At 37.2% G+C, this 24,768-nt stretch overlaps 1 protein-coding gene across 1 annotated transcript in view; it reads left to right on the top strand.

Moving 5' to 3' along the window:
• Positions 1-7,159: 7,159 nt before the first annotated feature.
• Abcd3 (ATP binding cassette subfamily D member 3) overlaps positions 7,160-24,768 on the top strand; it is an 85,781-nt gene continuing 68,172 nt past the window's right edge. The window contains exon 1 of the mRNA XM_076863459.1: positions 7,160-7,411. Coding sequence (XP_076719574.1) covers positions 7,302-7,411 — 110 coding nt within the window. The 5' untranslated portion in view covers positions 7,160-7,301. The remainder of the gene's footprint in view (positions 7,412-24,768) is intronic.

Below are 24,768 nucleotides of genomic sequence, written 5' to 3'. Positions count from 1 at the left end.
ACTTAATCCTGAGTGCAGACCTTCCTCCTATATTGGGGTAAAAAAGGGAGTTCATAACTCACTTGAAGCTAATGTATGCTAATGTATGAAATATGATATGTCAAGAGCTTTGTAGGGTTTTGAACAACCAATAAAAAAAAAAAAACTAAAAAAAAAAAAAGAAAAAAAAAGAAAAAATGCAAAAAGATTCTGATAAAGGCTGCTACCATATTTATCTTCAGTTAACTACTCCTATCCTCTCTTGAATATTTTATATTTGACTTTTCTCCCTAATGAGATTAATCCTCTGGTAGATCTTTGATACATTTTCTGACCTAGGCAATTGAGATATTACAGTATGAATTAATTTAGATCCACATTGTATTATAAGCCAATTTACATTTTTCTTATCTCAAAATTTATTATTATAATATATAGTCATATTAGTGAAACTGTACTTACTAAATTTTTTTTAAATTCTACAAATGGAAATAATAAAAACTTCATTGATCCTTTTACAGCTTTTTATTTAAAAACTTTCCGACCTCATTATGGTTTTTCTGACACATCAAATTTTAGCAATTTTCTGCTCTGGTGGATAGAGTGGTAGAGAATCTAAAAATCAGACAGTGGCCAGATATCCTACAAGGACTGTGAGGAGCAGGACCTTGGGCTGGGCAGGGTATTGTGCAAACTTCTTTTCCAGTAAAGCAAGACAAATGAAGTTCAGGAAATTTTCAATCCCAGTTGGGTTAAGGGGCAGCACTTAATCCTCAAAGTGGGGATGGTGGCATTGGACTAGACAAGTATAGTCAAACTGAGCTTTATCAAGGTTTCTGAGCTGTGTCTGGTTGGATCCCATATACAGATGTATGACTAGGCTTTGAGCTGTTGGGGCAAAACTGAAGCTGCAATTGCCTTGTATCTGTAGGACTTTAAAAATGAATGGTAATGAACATAGGAGTATGGTGCACATTGGACCAGAGAACTGAAATTAATGTAAATGTAAGTGTATGGAGTAAGAAACTTGCCTCCTTGCAACTCCTTAGCCCGAATTAGTTTTTCTCTTAGAAATTCCTATATGCGTTTTTTTTTTTTTTTGTTTGTTTGTTTGTTTGTTTTGGTACTGAGACTGAATCCAGGGGTGCTTTACCACTGAGCCACATCTCCAGACCTTTTTATATATTAGAGACAGGGTCTTGCTGAGTTGCTTAGGGCCTTGCTAAGTTGCTGAGGCTGGCTTTAAACTTGCAATCCTCCTGCCTCAGCCTCCTGAGCTGCTGGGATTATAGATGAGTACCACTGTGCCCTGTGAGATACCTATATAGTTTTGACTCTACATCAGCATAGTTTTTATTACTACAGTGTCCCTTTTGGTTGTTAATCTCAGGTTTATGTTGTTAATTGCAAGAGAGTAGGACTATTTTATTTACTTTCGAATTCCTTGTAGGTAGGTTCTTAATACATGAGTCATAAGACGATTGCTTGAGTTGTTTGTAATACATTTTCTTCTTTTCTGTTTCCTGTTCAAAGACAAAGCTCTATGCTTCGGTACTTTCATTGGCAGAAGTCTTCATAACTTTTGATTGTCAATGTTCAAGCAGAGACTGAGGTTTAAGAAGACTAAAAAGATCCTTCCACAGATTGAAAGAGAGAAAGGGCATCTGACCTGGTGCAGTAGGTCAGAATGCTAAGAGAGAAGTCCCCAGGCTCATTCAGGGTCCCCATGTCTCTTTAAAGACATAGAAGTAACCATGCAGGCTAAGAATGAGACTTCAATCTGTATAGTATTCATAGAATATTAATAAATGGAGGGGTCTCCGTAATGCCTTATAGATGTATGAGACCACAGAACTTTGACACAACTTTCAATAAGGAAAGCCTGGGAAGACTGGAGTTATCTCTTTCATATTTAAATTTCATTTTAAAATGTAGTGGGTTAACAAATGGGGCTAGGCTTTTCTCAAAGCCATGTTTCTTTGCTTCTCTGCCATAATGTCCTGGATGCACAGGTTGTAAAGTGTTTGAAAGCACAACTCTGAAGGTTTCCCTATGCCTGGATGTAGTTCTCATAAACACAGGTAGTTTCTGGATGAATTGAGATGGGCTGAAGGCTTACCTGTGTACTCTTCAGGAACTAGTGCTTCCTTTGGCTAGTAGGCTAGGAAGTTTCTGTGGTATCCCAGACTTCACATCCCTCCTTAAGAGTTCCTCTTTGGGAATGTTAGCCAGTGAGACAGAACTATTCCAGTCTCTCTGAAGGATTTTTTTTTAAAACAATGTTGAAACTCAAAAGGGAAAAGATGGAGGTCTCAATATCTTTCTTCTCAGGTGAGATCCCCTGTGCAAACTTTCCCAGTACCATGTTGAGCTGACTAGGGCTATTTGGAGGAACAGTTTTGTCAAGATATCCTGTTATATACTTCCTCTAATGCAATGTCTAACTCCTCTCTTCTTCCATTTGTATCGGCAAGAGGGGCTTCTCATGGGACTCTTTTCTAAGCAAAGATTATTTGTTTCCAGTGATATGATGTGTTTACCTTGTCAGAGAAATGACTTGTAGTTTCTCTTTAAAAAATGTTTAAAGATCTGCATCTCCAGATACCCTACTATATATTAATAGGATTATAGAAGAAACAGAAGTAGTAAAAAGGAGGGAGTGATTAACTTGGCAGGAGCTATGGAGAAGACTGCTTGGAGTGGGAGATCATCAAGGTTTCATTTCGAAGGATGAACTGAATTGGAATTGAGAAAATAAAGGTAGGATAGGATCAGTATTCCAGGCAGACAGAATAGCATATTAAAGGGAAGACCACAGGAGTTACTAGTAGTGGGCATTTATCTCCTGGGATAGGAGTAGAATATATCTTTTGGAGGAGAGGAGTGCCAAGATGGGAGAAGTTGGTAGAACTTGTATCATAACTGGCTTTTTGTGAGATGCTAAGGATCTTAAAGTTTATCCTGGTGATGAGAAAGCAGTAAGGAATATATTCATTTGCATCTTATTATTTTACCAGCCAAGAACTATCAGGCTGATTTAAAACTTTTCTTCTTATTAATAATCTCATATATCTCCATCAATTTGGATCCACAAAGTCCTTTTCTCTCTATTTACCTTGTGTTGCTCTCAGTTGTTTACTACTTTTTTTTTAATGGTGCTGGAGATTGAACTTAGGGCCTTGTACATGCAAGCTAAACACTCTATCAACTGAGATAGATATCCAGCTCTGCTTACTATCTTTCATCTAGTATGTTACTCAGCTTTTGGTTGCTGTGGCCAAAATATCTAACAAAAGCAATTTAGAGAAGGAAAAGTTTATTTTGGCTCATGGTTTCAGATGTTTAGTTTTGGAGGCTCAGTCTATGGTTAGCCCACTCCAGTGCTCTAGGCCCAAAGTGAGGTAGAACATTGTGGTGGAAGGACATGGTGGAAACTTCACGGCAGTCAAGAAGCAGAGAGAGACAGAGAATGCGAGTGAGCTGCAGGAAAGATGAACACTTCCAGGGCAGATCCCTCAGTCTACCTCCTTCAGCCATGCCTCACCTGCCAGTTTCCACCCAGTCAGTCCGTTCAAACTAGGATGGACTGATTAGGTTATAGCTTATATATATATATATATATATATATATATTAAGATCATTGCACCTCTGAAGATTCCTGAATTAACACAGGAGCTTTTGGGTGGGGGCAGGGGAAACTTATATCCAGACCACTACATCTAGACCATTTCAAGAGTATACAAACCAGTATCTCTGCTTAATGTTTCCTCCTTTAGTCTACCCTTCATGCTGTCAACAGCATGATTATCCTTAAATAAAAGCTGTGATTACTACCTTTCTCCCAAACTTGCATATACTGCACGGAATACTTCCCCTTATGTGCAGAATAATATCCCATCTGATCAACATGTTGTTTTGGATTCTTCATGAGTTGATCTCAATTAAAAATTTCAACCTTTTTTTTCGTCATTTCACACTCCTTCCTCAACCTCTGTCAATACCAAACTTAGTCCTTTTTCCCAATCTGTTATGTGCATCATTGTCTCCGTATCTTTGTTCCCTTTGTATCTTCTCTGAAATCTCCTTTCTTCCATGTTTAAGGCTTGCCCAAATTACACCAGCTGCCTAAAAAATTACTCCCAAACTTAGTGAATTAACACAATAAACATTTATTATCTCCTACAGTCTGGAATTTAGTAGTATTTGTGTGGCTTGGGATCACTCATGAGATTGTAGTTATCTGAAGGTTTGACTGGGGATGGAGATATGCTCCTCAAGTGGCTTACTCATGTGGCTGGCAAGCTGGTGCTCCTTCTGGGTAGGAGGCCCCAATCCCTCTCCAAGTTTACTTTGAGTGTTCTCTGTGGCAGCAGCTCCCCCAAGAGTAAGCAATCCAAGAGACTAAGTTGGAAACCACATGCCTTTTATGATTTGGTCTCAGAAGTCACATATTATCAATAGGGTGTGGTGGCTGATACTTGTAATCCTAGCTTCTTGGACTGCTGAGACAGGAGGATGGCAATCACCAGACCAGCCAGGGCAATTTAGGGAGACCCTGTCTTTAAAAAAAAGAAATAATAATAATAATAATAATAATAAAAGCCAGATATCATCATCTTGCTCTTTGAACCAGTTCTGATAGGGAGATTATACAAGGGCATGGGTATAAGGAGGTAAGGATCACTGGTAATGGTCTTGGAGGCTGGCCAATACATTCCCACAAGAGGCTTTCTGGAGTCCCTAAATCCATATATCCTGCTCTTCCCTATTCTCAATAGCTCAATGTTTTAAAAATCAGAAGATTTTTAAATCTGGAGATTCCTTAAGAAAATCAAATTTTCTCTTTTTCTTAATTATTTTATTTTATAAAGTGTGAACCTGAAAAAACTGTACTGATTTTAATTATCAAAGGACACAGTGTTGAAGGACGTTATTCTTTAAGACCCTAGACTGTTAGAAACTTACTTGTTCTGAGATTTTATCAGTGAGAACAGAACATCCCTTTCTCACTTGGAGGATCTCAATTATCTGAATCACTTTGATTTTGAGAAGTGGCCTCAATTTATAGGACAGCAGTTCCGATAAAAAGTTGGAGACACAATATTCTACATTAATTTTAAATTTATGTTTCCAAGGGAATAGAAATTTGAGTCTGCCTCTCAACTCAGGTTTAATATTACATATAGATCTGATTTGCTTTGAGCTTACCAAACACTGCTCAATTTAAATTGTGCCTACATTCTTCTCTTCCCCTAAATATAATGACTCCTCATTCCATCTTGTTTTTTGGAGACATGCCTCATTCTCTTGGTGTGCAGTGTCCTTGTTGAAACAAATTAATAAAATTAACTTTGCTGGGTTATAAGTTTGGCCCTACACACCCAGTGGTCTTTATCATGAACTAAAATTATTGAATCTTATATAACTGTTTTAATTTTTAGAATTTGCCAGGCTTCTTGAACAAGGGTATTTTAAGAATTTTTCATCAGTGGGTAATTCCTATCTTTCCTCTGAATGTTTTGGAATCTATTTCTTTAATAGATTATGTTTTTGACTTACACATATTTTCTTCTTTGTTATAAACTCCAAGATGATATCATCACTTTTTCCCCAAAGTTCTCAACTCTTTTATATCACCCTGTAATTCATTAGTGAATTTTGTAATTTTCCCTCTATCCTACTGACTCCTTTGGTGCTTTAGGATTCTGCTACAAATCATCTTGTTTGTCAAACCTTAATTGAAAGCTCTGGGCAAAACGAAGCATTTTCTTGCTTGAGTTCTCATGGTGCCTTGTTTAAAACTCCAATGTGGCACTTACCATATGTATAATTTCTTTTTCATGTGTTTTCTCTCTACCAGCCTCTAGAGAATAGGGATTATCTGTTCATCTTTGTATTTCCTGTGCCAGGCATACTAATTACGCCAGGCTTACACGAGATAATGAAAATGTTCACATGGCAGGTGGAGAATTTAGTAGGAGCTTCACTTTTACATAACTTAGAATTGACTGTTGAACACCCTACACAAACCAATCATTACTGTATCAGGTCTTTATGATTCTTGGAACATGTATTAGGCAATTGCCAATTTATATTGAGAAAACACCTAAGGCACCACTGTTTTGTAGACTACTTTTAACATTTAGAATCCTTTAATACGTGTATATATTATGTGAGAATTTATGACCTTACTTTTCTGACACTTGCTTTTCTCCAGTCTCAACTGAAAACTGTGACTCCTTAAATTATTGTGTATGTGTTAGGCTAAATGCTAAGGACAACAATTCTGCATCATAGAAGTTGGACAGCACAAGAATGCTGTAATCTGTAAACCCTTCCTGATTCTGGGAGTAAGGCCAGCATTAATACAACGCACGATTGTTATTTATGAATGTCGCTTTGCAAAGAACGGAGATTATCAAACTTTTTGTTTGACAAGACCCACACAAAGAAACACATTTTATGTCTCCACCCGGATATATATCTACAAAAAACTGGAATAAAAACTTCTCAAAGCAACTCCTTTACTAAGTGATGCATTCTGAGATTTTTGTTGCGTCGTTCTCAAAACAAAAACAAAAACAAAAACAAAAAAAACCAAACCGCACTCCCCCCCCCCCCCCCCCCCCAAAAAAAAAAAAACCCAACCAACCAAACAAAAAAACCAAAGTGGCGGTCTTGTTTTGCAAACTGATTTCACCGTCCCCTAGAGGTTACGGTTTGGAAAACCCTCGCTGGAAAAAGGAGTTCTTCCCACAGTCCCTGCCTGCTTTGTGCAAGTCCCAGTGATCATAAAGCCACCAGTTTTGTGTAAAAGGTGCCGCTCCCTTTTTCCGGAGCTCCTTTAAGAGGGTGGTAACGACCCATTACGGTGGGGGGTGGCGGAAGGCAGGGCCCACTGAGTCCTCCGCGCAGGCCGGGCCCGCTCTTCCAGTTCTTGTGAAAGCCGGGTGTAAGCGCACCGAGAGGGTAGGGCTAAAGCGGGGGTAGCAACGGGACCTTGTTGGGTGAAGAGAGGCTGAGGGAAGATCGCCTACGTCCCAGCGCCGCGTTTCCGGCAACCCCGTGGGGGTCCGCGCCTGCGCAAGGCGCGTCCCGGGACCGTTCCGGACTCCCAGCTCCTGCGCGCGCTCCCGCCGAGCCGAAGTTCGAGGTGGGCTCGGCGCTCGGGCGGCGCGGCGGCGCGCTCCAGGGGGCGGTCCTGCGTGGCCGGCACCGCCCTCCCTCCTCGCGGTCCTCTCCTCCCAGTCTCCCCCGCGCTTCCTGCCCTAAGGTAGTTGCCGCCGAGTCCCCTTCGCCGGCTCCCTCGCCCTGGTGGTGCCATGGCGGCCTTCAGCAAGTACTTGACGGCGCGGAACTCCTCGCTGGCGGGGGCCGCATTCCTGCTGCTCTGCCTGCTCCACAAGCGGCGCCGCGCCCTCGGCCTGCACGGGTAAGGCTCGTGGCCGCGCCGCCTTCCCGGGCCCGAGCTGGCGCTCCCCGCGTGCACTCCCCGCCCAGCGCCTGGCAGACGAGTCCCGGTGCCGGCAGGATCAGGCGGAGAGAGGGCGGCCGCGGCTGCAGCCAGGCTCCAATGTCAGGGTGTCCCCGCAGCGCCGGCTCCCCGGCTTTCCGCGTACCCCGCCGGCCTGTCGGGCCACCTCGCTGTACCCGCAAGAGTGAGAATTTTCTCCTGCGCCCACAAGCAAATCTGCGACCCAGCCCGGAGGACAGTCGCTCCTACTCGAGGGTGGGAGGAGGGGAAGCAGTGTGCCCATCCCTTATCCAAACCACCTCATTTCTGTTTCAACTTTCTGGCGGTGTTTTAGTTTTGTCATCTCATTTCCAGACAGACCGTGAAGGATTTGTTTTATGGACGTGGATGTGTGATTTGAGGATGGGGATTGGACTCGTCGGGATAGTTGCTGTTGTCCAAGTCATTTGGATGAGGTTTGGCTGATTCCGGAGTAATTGCTGTCATAGTCGCCAGGGTGATTCCTGTGAGCTATCCTGGGGCCACTTGGCATGGTTTCCTTCTAAAGTGCCCCACACCACCCCTTTGGAATTGCTCAGTGAACGCCCTGACATTTCATCTGGAAAAACTGAATTGGTTTCGTGGTATTTGTAGGACAAAGTTCCCTCTCTTGGCTTTGTAGGTGAAAGGTAAAAGTGTGTTTTAGGTGAGGATCAAGATCCTTTTTAATTACACTGCACTGCTTTCACCGCGAGAGGATTTTCATGATGAGATTTAACTTTGGGGAGGTCATAAGATTAGAGAAAGGAAGAGAATTGAGTTATAGTTGTGGAATTGCAGGCATCATTTTTATTTCCTGGGCTACGGCAAGTGAATGAGAAAAGGTTAGTTCCCAAGCATTCTTGCCAGTCATTACATATGTCATATTAAATCCTAGCATCCTGCTTTCATGAATTCTATTTCATTCATGTCTCTGGGCAGGTACTTTTTTCTCCTGTTTTTGATTTGCTTGGTGTAGATATAAACACTAAACACTGACAGGTGGCTCCTAGTCCTCTTCCCATGAAGTACTTTCTAGCCACCCCCTAACTAAAGTCTGAAGTGATGATCCTTTCTTTCCTAAATCAGTTTAACAAAGTTGAAAATAATTCGCATCATAGGCTGGACATTTACAGTACCTATTCACTTTTCCTATTCTGTGTGTTTTTTAAAAATATGTTACTTATGGAAAATAGAAAACATTTTTCTATTGGATTGTATGCTTTTTGAACTCCCAGTTGCAAATGAAAGTTATCAGTTATCTGGGCATATTCTGGTAGGAAATATTAAGTGCTTTAACTTGAATTGCATTTTTTGCAGAGAAGTGTTAGCATAGAAAATTGTTTTGACATGGGGAGGAGACTTGAGGACAGATAACTGTCCTGGCATGCTTTGATGGTTTTTTAAAAAAACTTCATTGGAGTGCTACATGCATATAGAAAAGTATACATCATAAATCTAGAGCTTGAAGAATTCTTAGAAGTAGAACACACCAGTGTAACCAGCATCCAGATCAAGATTATCAGCATCCCAGAAACCCTCCTCAGGCCCCCTTCCAGTTACAGTTCAAGGAAACAACTGCATTGACTTTTTAAGATTGTCAGTTATTAAATAAGAGAAATTGAACATCATCTAATGGCCAGTAGAAATAGCAGTGAAATAGTATAATAGAATTTGTCTTGTTAAATAATTGTAGCTCTTCTTTCATCATTGTACATTTCTTTAAGCATCTCTTTTTGAGGAAGTTTTTGAGGTGGCTAAATTATGCAACAGTTAATTTACTGGACAAAAGGTTATTGTTAATCTTTTGTATCAGGAGTAGGAGAATCTTTATTTTACACATCAAGTATTTTGTGGGAGGAGAAGCAGATTATGAGCAGATAAATGTGGAGTTGAAATTACTGAATAAAATGATTGAACTGTTTTGAAATCATTAGGAATTGTATTGATGGGCTGGGGTTGTAACTCAGTGGTAAAGTGCTTGCCTCTCATGTGGAAGGCACCAGGTTCGATCCTCAGCACCACATACAAATAAAATAAAGGTATTGTGTCCATTTACAACTAAAAAAAAAAAAGAGAGAGAGAGAGAGAGAATGGTATTGAGTCTGTCTTTGTAGATGTTATGTACTTCCAGAATCTTGAGAGAGAGAGAGAGAGAGAGAGAGAGAGAGAGAGGTATTGAGTCTGTCTTTGTAGATGTTATGTACTTCCAGAATCTTATGCCTTGCTTTTACTCACTACTTTGTTATCACAGTTCAAAGACTATAAAATTCCAGCCTTATATTATTTTGACCTTTGGGATATCTTTTGTAACAGGACTAATTTTAATGTCTATCTAGTGCTTAATTAAGGAACATGTGATTACTAAGCCTTCTTTTGTTCATGTTGTTAATAGTAGGTTTGTCCTAGAATATGTATTCTCTTGGAATTGTATAGGTAATAGAGCTAGTAAAACCACATTAAAGGTTACAAGGTAATGTTATTCCAAACATTTGAAGAATGAGTAATTTAATGTTCTGGGTTATTTTAAATTTTTGTAAGTTTATTATTTTTACTAGTTAAATCTCATACATATGCATAGCTTTTTATTGTGGAAAATTTCACACACATGCAAAATAAATAAAATAATATAATAATCCCCCTGTTCATTTTACCAGGAAGTACCAAGAATATTCTGATATTCTTGTTTCACTATATCTACCAGTTCCTTATCCCTTGTTTTTACAGGTTTTTAGGTGAAATTTGTATACATTGAAATCTTAGTTATACATTTTTTAAGTGAATGGATGTACTTGTGTAATATATGCCTATCACAAATTAGAACTTTTCAGAGAAAAGTTTCTTTGTATTCATTTATAATCATTTCTATTACTATGCTAACTTTTTTCACTTTAGTTTTACTTAATCATACATTCTATTTTTATTATTATTTATGGGGAAAAATGGAATCTTTTTACTCATGGATAAGAGCCATTTATTTAGTTCAAAGGAGTGTCTGTTTCTGAATGTTGTATTACTGTGCTAGGTGCTATAAGGGATATATATATACATACACACACACAACATACATTTAAAAAATATGAGACACCTTTTCTTAAGAAGCTGTTGTTCTTATTAAGGAGAGCAAACTTAAATACAAGTATTTAAAATGTAAGATGATGACAGTGAAGTGTATAGGCAGACATGCCCTCAAAGTTCTGAGAAAGACCAGATTATTGTGTTTGAAGGGGTTAGGGTAGGCTTTATGAAGAATGTGCACTAAACTTAGGAAGGTGGTAGGAATGAATAATGAAATAAATTGAATGTTATAGCCGTCTTTTATCAGATTTTTGTGGCATTTATGATACGAAGAAACTTTGCCCTTTTCATCTATCTTCCACAGCTACCAGAGCTCTTTTTTAAGAAATGCAAAGTTGCTCATAGTATTCATTCATTAAAATCTTTCAACTACTTTAAAATAAAACTTCTGTTCATTATTTGGTCTTTGACTACTTTTTGTATTTACCAGCCATGTGGAATTAATTTGTAATCTCTGAGGTGACAGGCTGTGCCTAGCCTTTGCAGACTGATTGTAATCAGTGTCATACCCACCACTTCTTCTACCCTGTGATAGTTCTTTTTCTTAAAGATTCAGTCTACACTTAATCTCTTAGGTGTTTTCTTTCTTTTCCCTGTCTCCACACTGATAGATGTCCTCTGCTTTCCTGACACTCTTAAGCATCTCTGTACTATAGCAGTTACCATTTTGTATTGTGCTGGTTTCTTCTCTTGGTTTCTGCCTGCATCAGAGTTTCTTGAGGGCATGGACTGAGTAACCTTTAAATCCCTAGTTTGGATCTACCATAGGATAGATAAGTGTTACGAGTAGATAAATGATTTGAGGTTATTGAAAAATCTTTAAGGGTAATTGAAATGCCTTGGAGATGTGGGACTAGTACAAACAAGTAGAGGCATTATCTTCACAGAAATGATAGTGTACCTAATGGTATAGAACATAACCTGGGTAGTGGGAAACTGGTGTTCCAGTTTTAGAAGGCAGGGAAAGGGATCAGTCTACATTGCCACAGTATTTTATTATCTTAAATGAAGCATAACAAAGCAGTTTCTTTCCCTTCCCATCAGTGATTGTGAAGTTCAGATTTCTTATCCTGGATTTCAGAGCCTTCCTCAATCTGGTGTCATTTTACCTGGCTAATCTTATGTGCTGTTGCCTGCCAGGGGATGCTCTGTTCCAGATAGGCCAGTTTCTGTGCTGTTTGAACAGGCTACCCTCATTCTTGGCTTCTGAGCTTTATCCATGCTATTGGCCATACCTGAAATTTCTCTGTGTGCTCTGTTCTCCAAATCTTACTATCCTTGAAGAGCTAATAAAGCAGGATTACCTTTTCCATGAAGTATTTAGCTATTCTAGATGATCTAAATGATGATCACTCCCTGTTTAACCTTCTGAAAAACACGTTTAAATGCCTTTCTTGATTTACCTAATCATGTTGATAGCGTATAATCTAGCAATATGTTTTGATAAAGGGTATACCTTTACCCTTTACCCTTTTTAACACTCTAATCTATAAATGGTGGGGCACAATTTCCTACCCCAAATATATCTGAGGAGTTTAAGAAGCTTGTGTTTTTCTTAGTCACACTTTACTTCACTTTTTGGCTTCTCTATTTTTAGATCCTGCCTACATCTTATCTTTTAACCTTGTCTCTTTGGTATCTGCCTTGATTTCTCTGAATCAAGATCCATAAAGCAAGGGTTTCTAGAAGACTTCTGTTGAAAATTTGGGAGTAGTGGTAGGGATTGTATCCCAGCATAGTGAACATCTCAGAATTCTTTTACTTAAGAAATTGCTTGAGACTCACTGTCTTCTCTGCACTTAGAGTTCTTCTGTGATGGCCCCTCACCTCTGAAAATGTATTCCTCCTCAGTCAGGAGGATCCTTGGTCAGGAGTACCTCTCCGTTACTGAACTGCAGTGGTGCTGAACTGACCGACTAACAGATAACAGATAAGTGCATCCCCTCCCTTGTCTCTAGCTGCAGCTTCCAAACCAGCACCACTCCGAGGGATATTGACAACAGCAAACAAGTTCCTTGAGGCTGGGGCTGGGATTTGGGTTGTGTTTGGGAGCCTTATTATTGATTATGTCAGGAACATTCCTCTGAAGTGACAGGTCTCCTGTGCCATTCTGGGTTTTGCCCTTTTGGAGGTGCTCTTTTTTTCTGATGGTAGCCTTTCTTATCCTCTTCACCATGTGAAGGAGCAGTCTCTTTTTTTCTCCCGTGCCTCATAGGCCTTCTGTGTTCCTTTTCCTGTATCTCCTAGGCAGTCTGGGGAAAGTGGTTGGCTCAGGGTTTGTCAGAGGAAAGACAAATGCTGTATTAATAAGAAAAAGAAGGGGGGGCGCAGGGGAATTGCTTGAACATTCCCACTATTGGCAATTTCTTGGCTATTTTCTTTTCCCCTAAGATTCACTGGCTTGGTCCTGGGCCATTTTTTTTTTTTTTTTTTTAAACCATTCAAATGTCCTCACATCTTTAGCTTCTACTTGCACTCCCTTTTTACCAATCCTTCTATAACTTTCCTGAAAACATCAAATTTATCTTTTTTTGTGAGTTATGCTCCTTTAAAATCCAACTTGAAAAGGAATTGGTTTCACTCTTTTCAGTTTCACAGGTCCATAGAGTGGTTTGCAGACTATAAGCATGAGTCATTAGAGGGACTGGAGCTGCTTGAGATCCTTAGGATGAACCTTGGATATATGGGTTGGTCTCATTTGGATCCCTAGAATAAAAGATGGTGCTTGAGTAACCATAGGTGAAAGAAGCATTAAAGGATTTACAGCAAAAGCAACTGTGTACTGAATTCAACTGTGGCAGATCAGACCCAGAGCAGTGTTCTGAGAACTATGTAGCTGTCTATGGTCTGCTGAGAGATCTGGATGAAAGTTGTTTAATTAATTACACTTACTAGTTTTTTGGTTCACTAACATCCTTGGGCATATATTCTGTTTGAGGGCTTTTGCATTTGCTATTCTCCTCCTGCCTGAACTGTTCTGTCGCTGGTACCACATTGCTTATTCCTTCCCCCTTCAGTTTTTTTTTTTTTTTTTTTTTAAAGAGAGAGAGAGAGAGAAAGAGAGAGAGAGAGAGAGAGAGAGAGAGAGAGAGAGAATTTTATTATTTATTTTTTAGTTATCGGCGGACACAACATCTTTGTTTGTATGTGGTGCTGAGGATCGAACCTGGGCCGCACACATGCCAGGCGAGCGCGCTACCGCTTGAGCCACATCCCCAGCCCCCCCCTTCAGTTTTATCAGATATGTTAGTGAGCACATTGCCACTCAGTTTAAAATAGCATCCTCAGTACACACACTGTCTACCTTCATGGCTTTATTTTTTTTCTTAGCATTTAACCATTATCAAAAGCACTTTTTGTTTTACATATTTATCTTATTTATTACATGTCTGTGCTGTCAGGATGTAAACACAATGAGAGTAGGAAATTTTGTTTTGTTCATTGTTAACAGCACTAGTGGCTAGAACTATGGCTGGCATACAGTAGGCATTCAGAAAATGTTTGTTGATTAACTATCTCTGAGATGCCCATTTCTTAGGGCTGTGGTTACTGCTGTTTTAAATAACACCTTTTTCTTGCTACAGATATAAATTTTGTCTCAAGTATGAGTTTTTTAGGAGCTGGACCCCATTTGCCTCTTATTTCCATAGGTAAAGCAAATCTCAGAAACTTATAAAAATGATATTAGTACCATTTATAACCTACTTGTGACAGTTAACAAGAGAGTGAAAATATTAAAGATAATTACAAAATCAAAGCTATTCATAATGCCATAACAATAATAAACTGTTGTATTTTTGTTATACGCATTTTTTACATAGTTATAATTTTGTTGTTGTTGTTGTTGTTTTGAAGATGGAATCTTGCTTTGTTCCCAGGTTGGACTCTGAACTCCTGGTTTCAAATGATCCTCCCATCTCAGCCTCCCAAGTAACAGGGACTATAAGCATGTACTATCACACCTGATGATTCTATAATTACATGTTTTGCTATTTTCATTTGAGGTGTACATCTTTCTTATAGTTCTTTTAAAGAATGCATAAATATTTCTGTGGTTTAATCATGATATTTTTTTACCCTTAAATATTGGGCCTTTAGATTGTTTCTGGAATTTTTATAAGTAACTGTGTATTTTTGTGAGTGAACATTTCCATCTCTGTTGAATATTTCCTTGGAATAAATTGCCAGAAATAGGATTAATAAATGGAAGCTTATGAACTTCTTTAGTGTTTGTGGAAAAAGTGTGAATGTTCTAGAGGTGCATAGGTTGATGACATACTACTTTTAAAGAGTTGTATCACTTTGCAATACTGTGACTGAGTTCTAATATAATTACTCATTGTTAGGGAATATTTAATTTTTTTCTGCTTTAGAGGTGCAAAATAATGTTGAAAGATTCTTTTAATTTGCATATATTTATATATTTGAAAGAACAATTTTTTTTAATGTAGCAGCTTAATTTTGATTATGAAGGTAGCTAGATGTAGTAGAAAATATGGTCTTTGGAGTCAGGTATGGGTTCAGAGTTTTGCTATATCTGTGGCCTTGGTCAATTAACTCAACATCTTTGAGCCTTAGTAAAACGGGGATAATAGTATTCACATAATTCAACAGTTGAGTGAGGATTAAACAAGAATATGTTTTAACCCCATGCTCAATAAATAAAAATAACTCTCATAGGCTGTTGCTGTGCTTGCTAAAGGAAAACGAAATATCCCATTTAGCTATTCAAAAATTATTGGGGTTGGAGTTGTGGCTCAGTGGAAGAGTGCTTGTCTCGTATGGGTGAGGCACTGGGTTCAATTCTCAGCACCACATATAAATAAATAAAATAAAGGTCCAACACTAAAAATATTAAAAAAAATTATTGAACTTTCCTAAAAGTTTCCTCACATGTGTCTATGGAAATTTCCCTAAAGAAGCCGTTTTCAATTGATAGAATCATTTACTTTTGGAGTTGGAAAGTGTTTAAGTTAGTTTTATGTGACACAGTTTCAGGTATTCAGTAATTTTTCAGTTGCTGCTTCTGTAATATGATACTCTATTTCTCCACCTTTTAAAGAGGTGTTCCTAAATTTCATATTCACTGGCACAAAATAGAACAAAGTTATGACCTGCTTTGTAGATCTTAAGCTTTTGTTAAAAAAGCATGAGATGACATTCATTTTTATACCAGCCAAATATTTTCCACATTTAGTTTATATAATGGTTCTACTTCCTTTTCCTTCCTCAACTTGTGCTTATTTATTTAAAACCTGAGTGCAGGTCCTTATATTTAAACCTTTTTTGAGCATTTCACTTCTTCCCTTTAGAACTTTTTTGATCCTGGATATTTTTTTATTTTTTTGGTACTGGGGATTGAACCCAGGTGCACTTAACCACTGAGCCACATCCCCAGCCTTTTTTTATATTTTATTTAGAGACAAGATCTTGATGAGTTACTTAGAGCCTGTGTAGGTTGCTGAGGCTGGCTTTGATCTCAAAATCCTCAAGCCTCAGCCATCTGAGCCGCTGGGATTACAGGTGTGCACCCCCACACCTGACTGATCCTGTGTATTAGTCATTCTTTCTGTATATTTTCCCAATACATTAAAGAGAAATCGGACCAGACTAAGGGTAAAGCCGTCTAATTATACCATTCTAACCTTCCTATTAATTGACACTTCTAGGTATTTTATTGGCTCGCATATTTATCTTGCCAGCACTTCTGTTAACAGACCTGGCATTCTGACAATATTCGTAACCTGATCTGTATTAGGCCAAAGTCCTCTTTTGGGGTGTTTCTGAAGCTACTAATTGGGAAGGGTCTTTTCTGATCGTGGTATCGTGAAGATGAGGTCCTAGAATTCTTTGCACCATTGGTCTCTTATGTGGAAAAGGCAGAGAACACCTGATTTGGTTTACATCAGTTGTAGCATAGTAAACAAAGTTTACAGAGTTTCCATATTCCTTCAGAGAAGAGAATGGGCTTAGTTTGATATGACATTTTGGTGAACTCTTTTCTTGCTCCTAGAATTTACCTCTTCCTTTTAAGTACTCATGCCACTCTGTCAGTTTAGATAAATTGTATTTTCCCCAAAGGATCAGTATCATGGTCATGCATGACCTGATGAATACCATTAACTTCTAGTCTGTTGCAACAGAATATAAACTGGAATTAGGAGGAAGAAAGGGTCTTTTACATTTACTTTGAAGTGATGTATGCCAGATTAAATGCAATTTAATGGTATTTCTCCATTCTTTTAGTGAGATTTTTATGGAACATTAGAGTTGTTTACATTGGCATGTGTAGTATTTCTATTAAAAAATTAGGCATTGTGGGCTGGGGCTGTAGGTCAGTGGAAGAGTGCTTGCCTAGCATGTGTGAGGTACTGGGTTTGATTCTCAGCACCACATAAAATAAATGAAATAAAGGTCCATCAACAACTAAAAATTATTTTTAAAAAATTAGGTAGCTTTACTTACGAACAATTGTGAGGGGCTGGGGTTGTGGCTGAGTGGTAGAGTGCTTGCCTAGCATGTGTGAGGCATTGGGTTCCGAACCACATATAAACGAATGGTTCATCAATAACTAATAATAATAATAAAAGAACAATTGTGATGAGTACAGTGGCACTTACAAAATCCTAGCAACTTGGGAGGCTGAGGCAGGAAAATTAAAAGTTTGAGGTTAGCCTCAGCAATTTACAGAGACCCTGTCTCAAAATAAAAAAGAATGTAGATATCGTTCAATGATAAAGCATCCTTCGGTTCAATTGATAGAAACAAAGGAAGAAAAGACCTGTAGCATTCTTGTACAGTAAAATCATTTTTGTTGTAGGCATCTCTGTTAAGAATAGAGTCTTTATTAAGCATGTAGACAGAATGTTTTGACTAACTGATGGTTGTGTTCTTTCAAGTGGGAACTGTAGTATGCATTAAATGGTTTAAAACCTTCTTAGGAACAACTTGTGAATGTGCTTAAAAGATGTTTTTTTAAAAAAATCTGCATTTCTTAACCTTTCCGTAGAATAGCAGTCCCTGAGTGTATGCAATTTAATAAAGTATAAAATTGAAAATAAAGCTGATTAAAGCACCGTTAAAGGTATTTTGATATCTGTTAATAGATTAACAGTCTTACCACTATACTAGGACCATAATAATAAACATAAATGTGAATTGAATGGTTTACTTAATGCTTAAATTATTTTGACTTCTGTGTTTGAACACTTTAATACTATTTTTCTCATTAAATTCTCAGCAACCCCCCGCCCCTATGTCTTGATGATGTGTTAAGGCATTGTTCTCTATTTGTTTATCAATAGTTATATGGCATTAGCAAAGTAGATTTAAAGTATTTTTGAACTGTAGGAATTATTTCACTTTTTTCTACCTCATTAATACCCAAGATGTTTTAGTAAGGAGATGGGGGAGGGGAAGCAAAGTGTGAGACTTAATATTAAGTTCATAAGGATTCCACTTTTTATTTTAATATCAAATATTTCCAGTTTAACTATTGATAAATAGATACATTTCTGCTTGTATTTTATTCCTTCAACAAAATGGCTATTTCTCCCACCCTCAGAGGAGATATTAATGTGGAAAGAAATAGAACATTTATTCAGTACATTCTATTTAATGCTGTATGTCAGTAGGCTGGGCATTGAGATGCCAAACTGAGTGATCTTAGTAATAGAAAATTTGTACAACCAAAGTATGACTAGTTGTGGAAACTCTGTTTTATGGGAGGGAGTATGGAAGTGGGAATGTTTAATTCAAATGCGCATTTCACATTTGAGCCCTGATCTTTTGGGGATATGGAGTGTCTTGCTAAGGGGACATTTCAGATAGGAAAAACAGCTTGAGCCAAGACATGGAATTATTGACTTGAAAAGAAAGGTCTATGGATTATGCCACAGATATAGAAAACTGCATAAAATTTACACAGACATATATAACTGAATGGATTCTTTTTATCAATAAAGCACCTTTGTAACCACCATTTGGTCAAGAAATGGATCTCTGCGGCCATTTTAGAAGTCTTTCAGGTGACCCTTTTCCAATCACAGCTTCTTTCCTTTCACCTAAAAGTAACTGCTATTCTGACTTCTATACTAATTTCATTTCCTTAAATTTTATAACCTAAATGTGCATTGCTGAGCAATATAATTTAGTTGTATCTGTGGTTCTTGATATATACTCTGAAAGTATATATCACCGTGCTATCCATCTTTTTTTTTACAGTTTGTTGAAACAGCAGATATTTTGACCTATACAGATTCTGAATTATGCTGATTGCATAATGTTTTATCCTTTGTATTTTGTGCAAATTGATAGTTGGATCTAAAACCTTGATCAGATTGAAGTTTTGTTTGTCTTGGTTGTTATGAACAGGAATACTTCATAGGTGCAGGTGTGGTTACTTGGTCAAGAAGTGTATAGTGTATGATTGTTTCTCTTTTGTGATTTTAACAGCCATTGATGGTTTATGTGTAAATAATTGACTTATTAGTAAGGCTTATAAGATGATATATTTGAATTCTGTTATTTATTTATAAGGTGGAATGCTTCCATAATAAGAAACTTTTACTTTTCTATTCTCTGGTTACCCATTGGTACAATTCAGTTAAGAAAAGCAGGATAGGCAGTTGCTTTTTTTTTAGTATATTTTTTTAGTTGTCAGTGAACCTTTATTTTATTTATTTATATGTGGTGCTGAGAACTGAACCCAGTGCTTCACATATGCTAGGCAAGTGTTCTACCACTGAGTTACAACCCAGCCCGGATGGTTGCTTTTTTATTAACCAATTTTCAGAATAATATGTTAGATTCCTGTTATTGTCTGAAGGTGATCAGTGAGTTCAAGAACCACTGATTTAATTATTTGTGCATCTGTTCATTATGGTTATTATCTTTATTCATGCTCAGTTGTCCATCTTGGTCCAGTGAGAGTCTCTTTAAAGTTGGTTCCTTAGTCCTGTTGTCATGGCCTCAGTGGTCTTTGATAGTAACTTCCATCCTGCCTGTAATAGTATGGTTTAAACTCCTGTTAGATATATTCTGATCAGACCTAAAATCATCTCTTTTCCAAGAAGAATTTGGTTCTTTTTAATGGGAAATGGTATTTCAAGACCACAACTGAAACTTGGGTATGTTTGTTGAGATTGTTGGCCACTGTGTCTAGGCCTTTCTTAAAAACAAATAGAATATTGTGTAACTTCCAGTCTGTATATAGGATTTGAAGATTGTAAATTACTGTTTTCTGCGTCTGTGTCACAGTAGAGTGGGGAGTTGAAGCTACAAATCTTGGTTCTTTTGTTTCAGCAAAAGAATATTAAAAGTCAAATACAAAAAGCCAAGCAAGAGAACTTTATATTATGAGTGAAAATAAAGTTTGACTCCAGCAAAAAAAAACCCTCTGGAAATAGAGAGCTGGTATCTTCAAATAAAGTTAAGACTTCAGCTAAGAACTCTTTGGAGAGCAGGTCATCAACAGGAAACAGTGTTGTTTCCAAATTTATTACTGTTTTTGTTTTTTGTGGCAGGGCTGGGGTGGGGTACTGGGTATTGAACTCAGTGGTACTTGGCCACTGAGCCACATTTCCAGACCTATTTTTTTTTAAATATTTTTTAGTTGTTGATGGACCTTTATTTTTTTGTATATGTGCTGAGACTCGAAACCAGTGCCTCATGCATGCTAGACAAGCGCTCTACCACTGAGCCACAACCCCAGCCCCTTCCAGACCTATTTTGTATTTTATTTAGAGACAGGGTCTCACTGAGTTACTTAGCACCTTGCTTTTGCTGAGGCTGGCTTTGAACTTGAGATCCTATTACTGCCTTAACCTCCTGAGCAGCTGGGATTATAGGCATGTGCCACCACACCAGGCTTTGTTGCTGTTTTATGGTTGCCTTGAGACCTGGGTACCACCTTCTGTACTTGACCCCAGTCAGTTATTCAACTCCTCCTTCATATTGGGCAGTAGAACTTTTGACCCTAGTTGGTTCTTTCCAGAACTGTAATGATGGCCATTCTATTCAAAGGGTTTTACCTACAAGTTGATGTGGGTACTGGGATCAATGAGTGGGCAAAATTCATCTTAGTGTGCCTGTATTGTTAATGATATTTCCTTCTGAAATACATTGAGAAACTTAGGTCCATAAATTCTAACTTTACAATGACCTCAGTAGACCCTGCAAGAAGTTAGCTCCATTGATCTTTCTTTCTTGACCTATTTCTTAATTGACTCCCTCTGTTTCCATGTGTTTATTCTCAGGGTTAGTACACCTGTTGTTGTTCTACAAGTTACTTGATTGTTCCTAAAGGCAGTTTCAAAGAAACCCTGTGACCCAGCTGTAGTGTTGGTTCATATTTCACTGCTCATCACCAACTGCTGCCAAACATTTGTATCTCCTTTTTTCTATACCATTAATCCTGATTATTAAGAATATAGGGGATGGTCAAATTAGGATATCACAGGGATACTCAGTTGCTTTATCACATTTTCTACACATAACACTCTCCAGGTAGTATTGCAGATATATCAATATGATTTTTGAAAAGTATTTTTTTAAACAAAATACATGCTCTTCAAATTCTTCATGTTTTTATGGTTGTATTATATTTACATCATCAGAGCATATTCTCTGCCTTTTAACTCTTATTTAGTCTTGGTTCTACAAGTAAATAAATATTTAATGCTCGTTACCTCTCCTTATCACAGTGGCTCTGTAGTCATTTCTTTTGTCCAAGATCATTCTTTTTCTTTTTTTTATGGACAACATTCATGAATGCTTTCATATTTTAAACAGTTTATGGTTCTTATATTTGACTATTTGATAATTCAGCTAGACTTAAAATTCTTTGGTTCATGTTTTTTCTTCTTGACTATTCAAATATGTTACTCCATTGTTTTCTGACATTAAGTTCTGTTGACAAAGTTTGGTGGTGACCTATTTGCGTTCCCCTTTGTGTGACTTATTCTTTTGGGGATGCAAACATTGTTTTCACATATTAAAACTTATAAATATTATTTTAGTTATTAGCTTATATTCATTTATTTTAGTAATAAATCCTGGGTTCTTCTGGGTTGATTTTTCTGTAGTATGTAGTTTCCTTCTCCCCTCTTCTATTGAACCACGTGAAGTAACCATTATTTTGGCGGTGGGGTAGGGGATACAGAGGATTGAACTCAGGGCGCTCAACCATTGAGCCACATCTCCAGCCCTGTTTTGTATTTTATTTAGAGACAGGGTCTCACTAAATTGCTTAGGGCATCACTGTTGCTGAGGCTGGCTTATAGGCATGCACCACTATGCCCAGCTTGAAGTAACCATTTTTATAGATCAAAAAATGATCAAATTTTGGCATTTTCATGTGGTTTAATATTATGGTTTCAAATCCTTTTTATTGCAGGTGAGTTTTTTCAAATTGTAGTTTTAGTTTTTGTTTCCTTTTTAAAAATAATTATGAGGGAACTTTAACAAATCAGATGACCTTTGTTTGTCATTTATGTTTATCACTTTTCTCAAATGGTTTGTTTTCTGTTTAAATATATAAAATTTTCTGTATATATTTTGTGTATTATTTTCAAGTTTTATCTGTTAATTTGTTCTGTATTTCTTATAGTTTAATATTCAATTTTTAAATTATCTTTTCAAATTTCTGATTATCACATTTGTAAGTTTTACAAGTTGTTTTCTTTACTAGTTTATATTCTGCATTGTTAACTTAATTTTTTTAGTTTGAGATCATAATTTATAGTTTTTATCTCCTATAGGAAAGTCTTTCTGACATCTTTTCAGTTTATGTAGGAATACACTTATGTTTTTTAATCTTTGAAATAACTATGTAAAAGATTTAACTTTGATCCTATTTTGTTTCTTATTTTCTGAATCTGAAGTTAATTCTTCACCTCTTAAAATGAGAAGTATAATTTTTCTAATTGTGCTCTAGAGCTCCCTCTTTTGTTGCTTTCCTGTAATGGTTGAAAATATGGTAGTTTACTGTCAGATCTCCAGGCTGTTTCTTTCCTTCAATTAGTTCTCAGTCAGCTTGCGCTGGATTCTGTTTCCCTCAGTTTCTCTTCAAGGTGAGGCTTTATTCTGAAAGGAAGCTGTAGGGAAGTTCAAACTTTCCTTTCAGTATTTGAGTATGATGGAACAAACTGACAATAGACTGTTTTTTTCATAACTGTTTGTTAATGTGCTCAAGCACCAAACAAAATATGAGAACTCAAAGAAAGGCTAGATGGTTGAGACTTAATACACTCTTCATAGGAGAGAGGAAAGTAGGGGGCTGTGGGCAATTGTAAGGGGAATAAATGATTTTTAGGGGAGGAATAAATAGACAATGGCTTGGGACAAAGTTCTTGGCTTGAGGTATAGGGTCTGATTTTCAGTTTCTTCCTGTGATAATCTTCCTTGGTTAATGAAATTCCAGTAAGAAAATTTGAAGACAGTTGTGTTATTCTTTGGCAGATTCAATCTTTAGATAGAAAAGGTATCTCTTCTTTCTCAGCATTAGGTGCTTTCTAGTGCTTTCAATTCGAAATCCAAAGTGACATGTTTGGGTTATTGTTTTCTGAACCCCAAAGGAGTTGTAGTTGTTTAATTTTGAGTATTAAGAGTTCCAGGCTGTTTTACCCATTCCAACCTTACCTTGAGCTCATTGAACCCCCATGCTATTTATTGGAATGTACAGAACTCCTTCCACTTTCACTGTTCTTCTTAAATTGGCCATTTGAGTTTTCCAGTGAGTTATTTTAGTGATTTTGGATACCCTGTTAATTCTCTCTACTGTTTTGTTTACACAGACACTGCTATCATTCAGGTCTCGTAGCTGTTGGCATTTTGGTATCTCTCATTTATATTTTGGGTCTTGTAGGAACACTTAATCATTTTAAAAATTTTGTTGTATATGTTGTCCATGGATTTTTGGGTTTGCTATTCTATTTGTTCAGTCTGGGTTTTTTTGGGAGGTGGGAAATGGATTCAGGGAGATTTAAAATCATCCAATTCATCTCAAATCATTGGAAAAAAGATACACTTTTTAATAAACACTGATGAGACAACTGATAAGCTACTGGAAATAAGAATAACCATATACAAGAATAAATATAGCATATGTAAGAATAAATCCATTAAAGCTACGCCAGTGCCAGATGAAAAGTGGGTGAATTCCTCTGTAACCTAGATACATAGGAAATCTTTCAAAGTGTGACTCAAAAATTCAAATACAATAAAAGAAGATAGTGATTATTTGACTACATAAAATTAAAAACTTCATGTGTGGCAAAACCCCACCAAAGTGTCAAGACAAATGGCAATGTAAAATCTATCTTTAGTGTATATCACAGATAAAGGGATAATACACAAAAATGACTCTTATATGTATGATTGACTTCACTCAAAATGAGAAATGCAAATTAAATCTATACTAAGAGACTGCTTCACATTTACATTGGGAGAAATTTAAAAATGTATAATATACTTTATTTGTGAGGCAATGGAGAAACACATTTTTTACACTTTTATACTGCTGGTGCTAAAACAAAAGCACATTCTTTTTGGAGGGGAATTTGGCTATAGGTAACAAAACTACTGTGCATTTCCCTATTGACTCAGCAGTCCCATGGAAGATACAGCTGTGAGGGTATGCAGTCTAAAAGCCCATAAAATCTGGTTGACAAACTGTGGTTCTTACACATAGTGGAGTTTTGAGTAGCTAAAAAAATGAAGATGCTTTCTGTGGACTGATAAGAATGATTGTCAGGAAGTAAAGCAAATTACTAAAGACTGTGATATGTTACTTTTTATGTAAGAAAGAATAAAAATCAAATGTATACATATTTGCTCATTTTTGTGCAAAAAGAAACAGGATAGATAAATCAGAAAGTGATAAAATTTGTTATTTACAGGGCATGAATGGGAGCACAGTGGAATCAACCCTGTTGATTGAATAGGGTGGGAGATACTATTGGGATCATTGGAGAAATTTGAATAAAATCTATAGATTATAGTGTTGCATCAATGTTAATTTCACAGTTTTGATAACTGTACTGTGGTTATGTGAGAGAAAGTCTTTGTTTTTAGAAAATAAACACTGATGTATTTAAATGGTTATTTAATTTTATATCTTTCAGAAAAAATTTGTATATGTGTATGGAGAGAGAATGAATAATTAAGCAAATGTGGTAAAATGTTAATTGGGAAATGTAGTTGAAAAGTATATGAGAAAT

The sequence above is a fragment of the Callospermophilus lateralis genome, chromosome 7 (genome assembly GCF_048772815.1).
Source record: "Callospermophilus lateralis isolate mCalLat2 chromosome 7, mCalLat2.hap1, whole genome shotgun sequence".
NCBI classification, from domain to species: Eukaryota; Metazoa; Chordata; class Mammalia; order Rodentia; family Sciuridae; genus Callospermophilus; species Callospermophilus lateralis.
The sequence above is the reverse complement of the archived record's forward strand: the minus strand, read 5'-3'. Positions and strand labels throughout refer to the sequence as shown.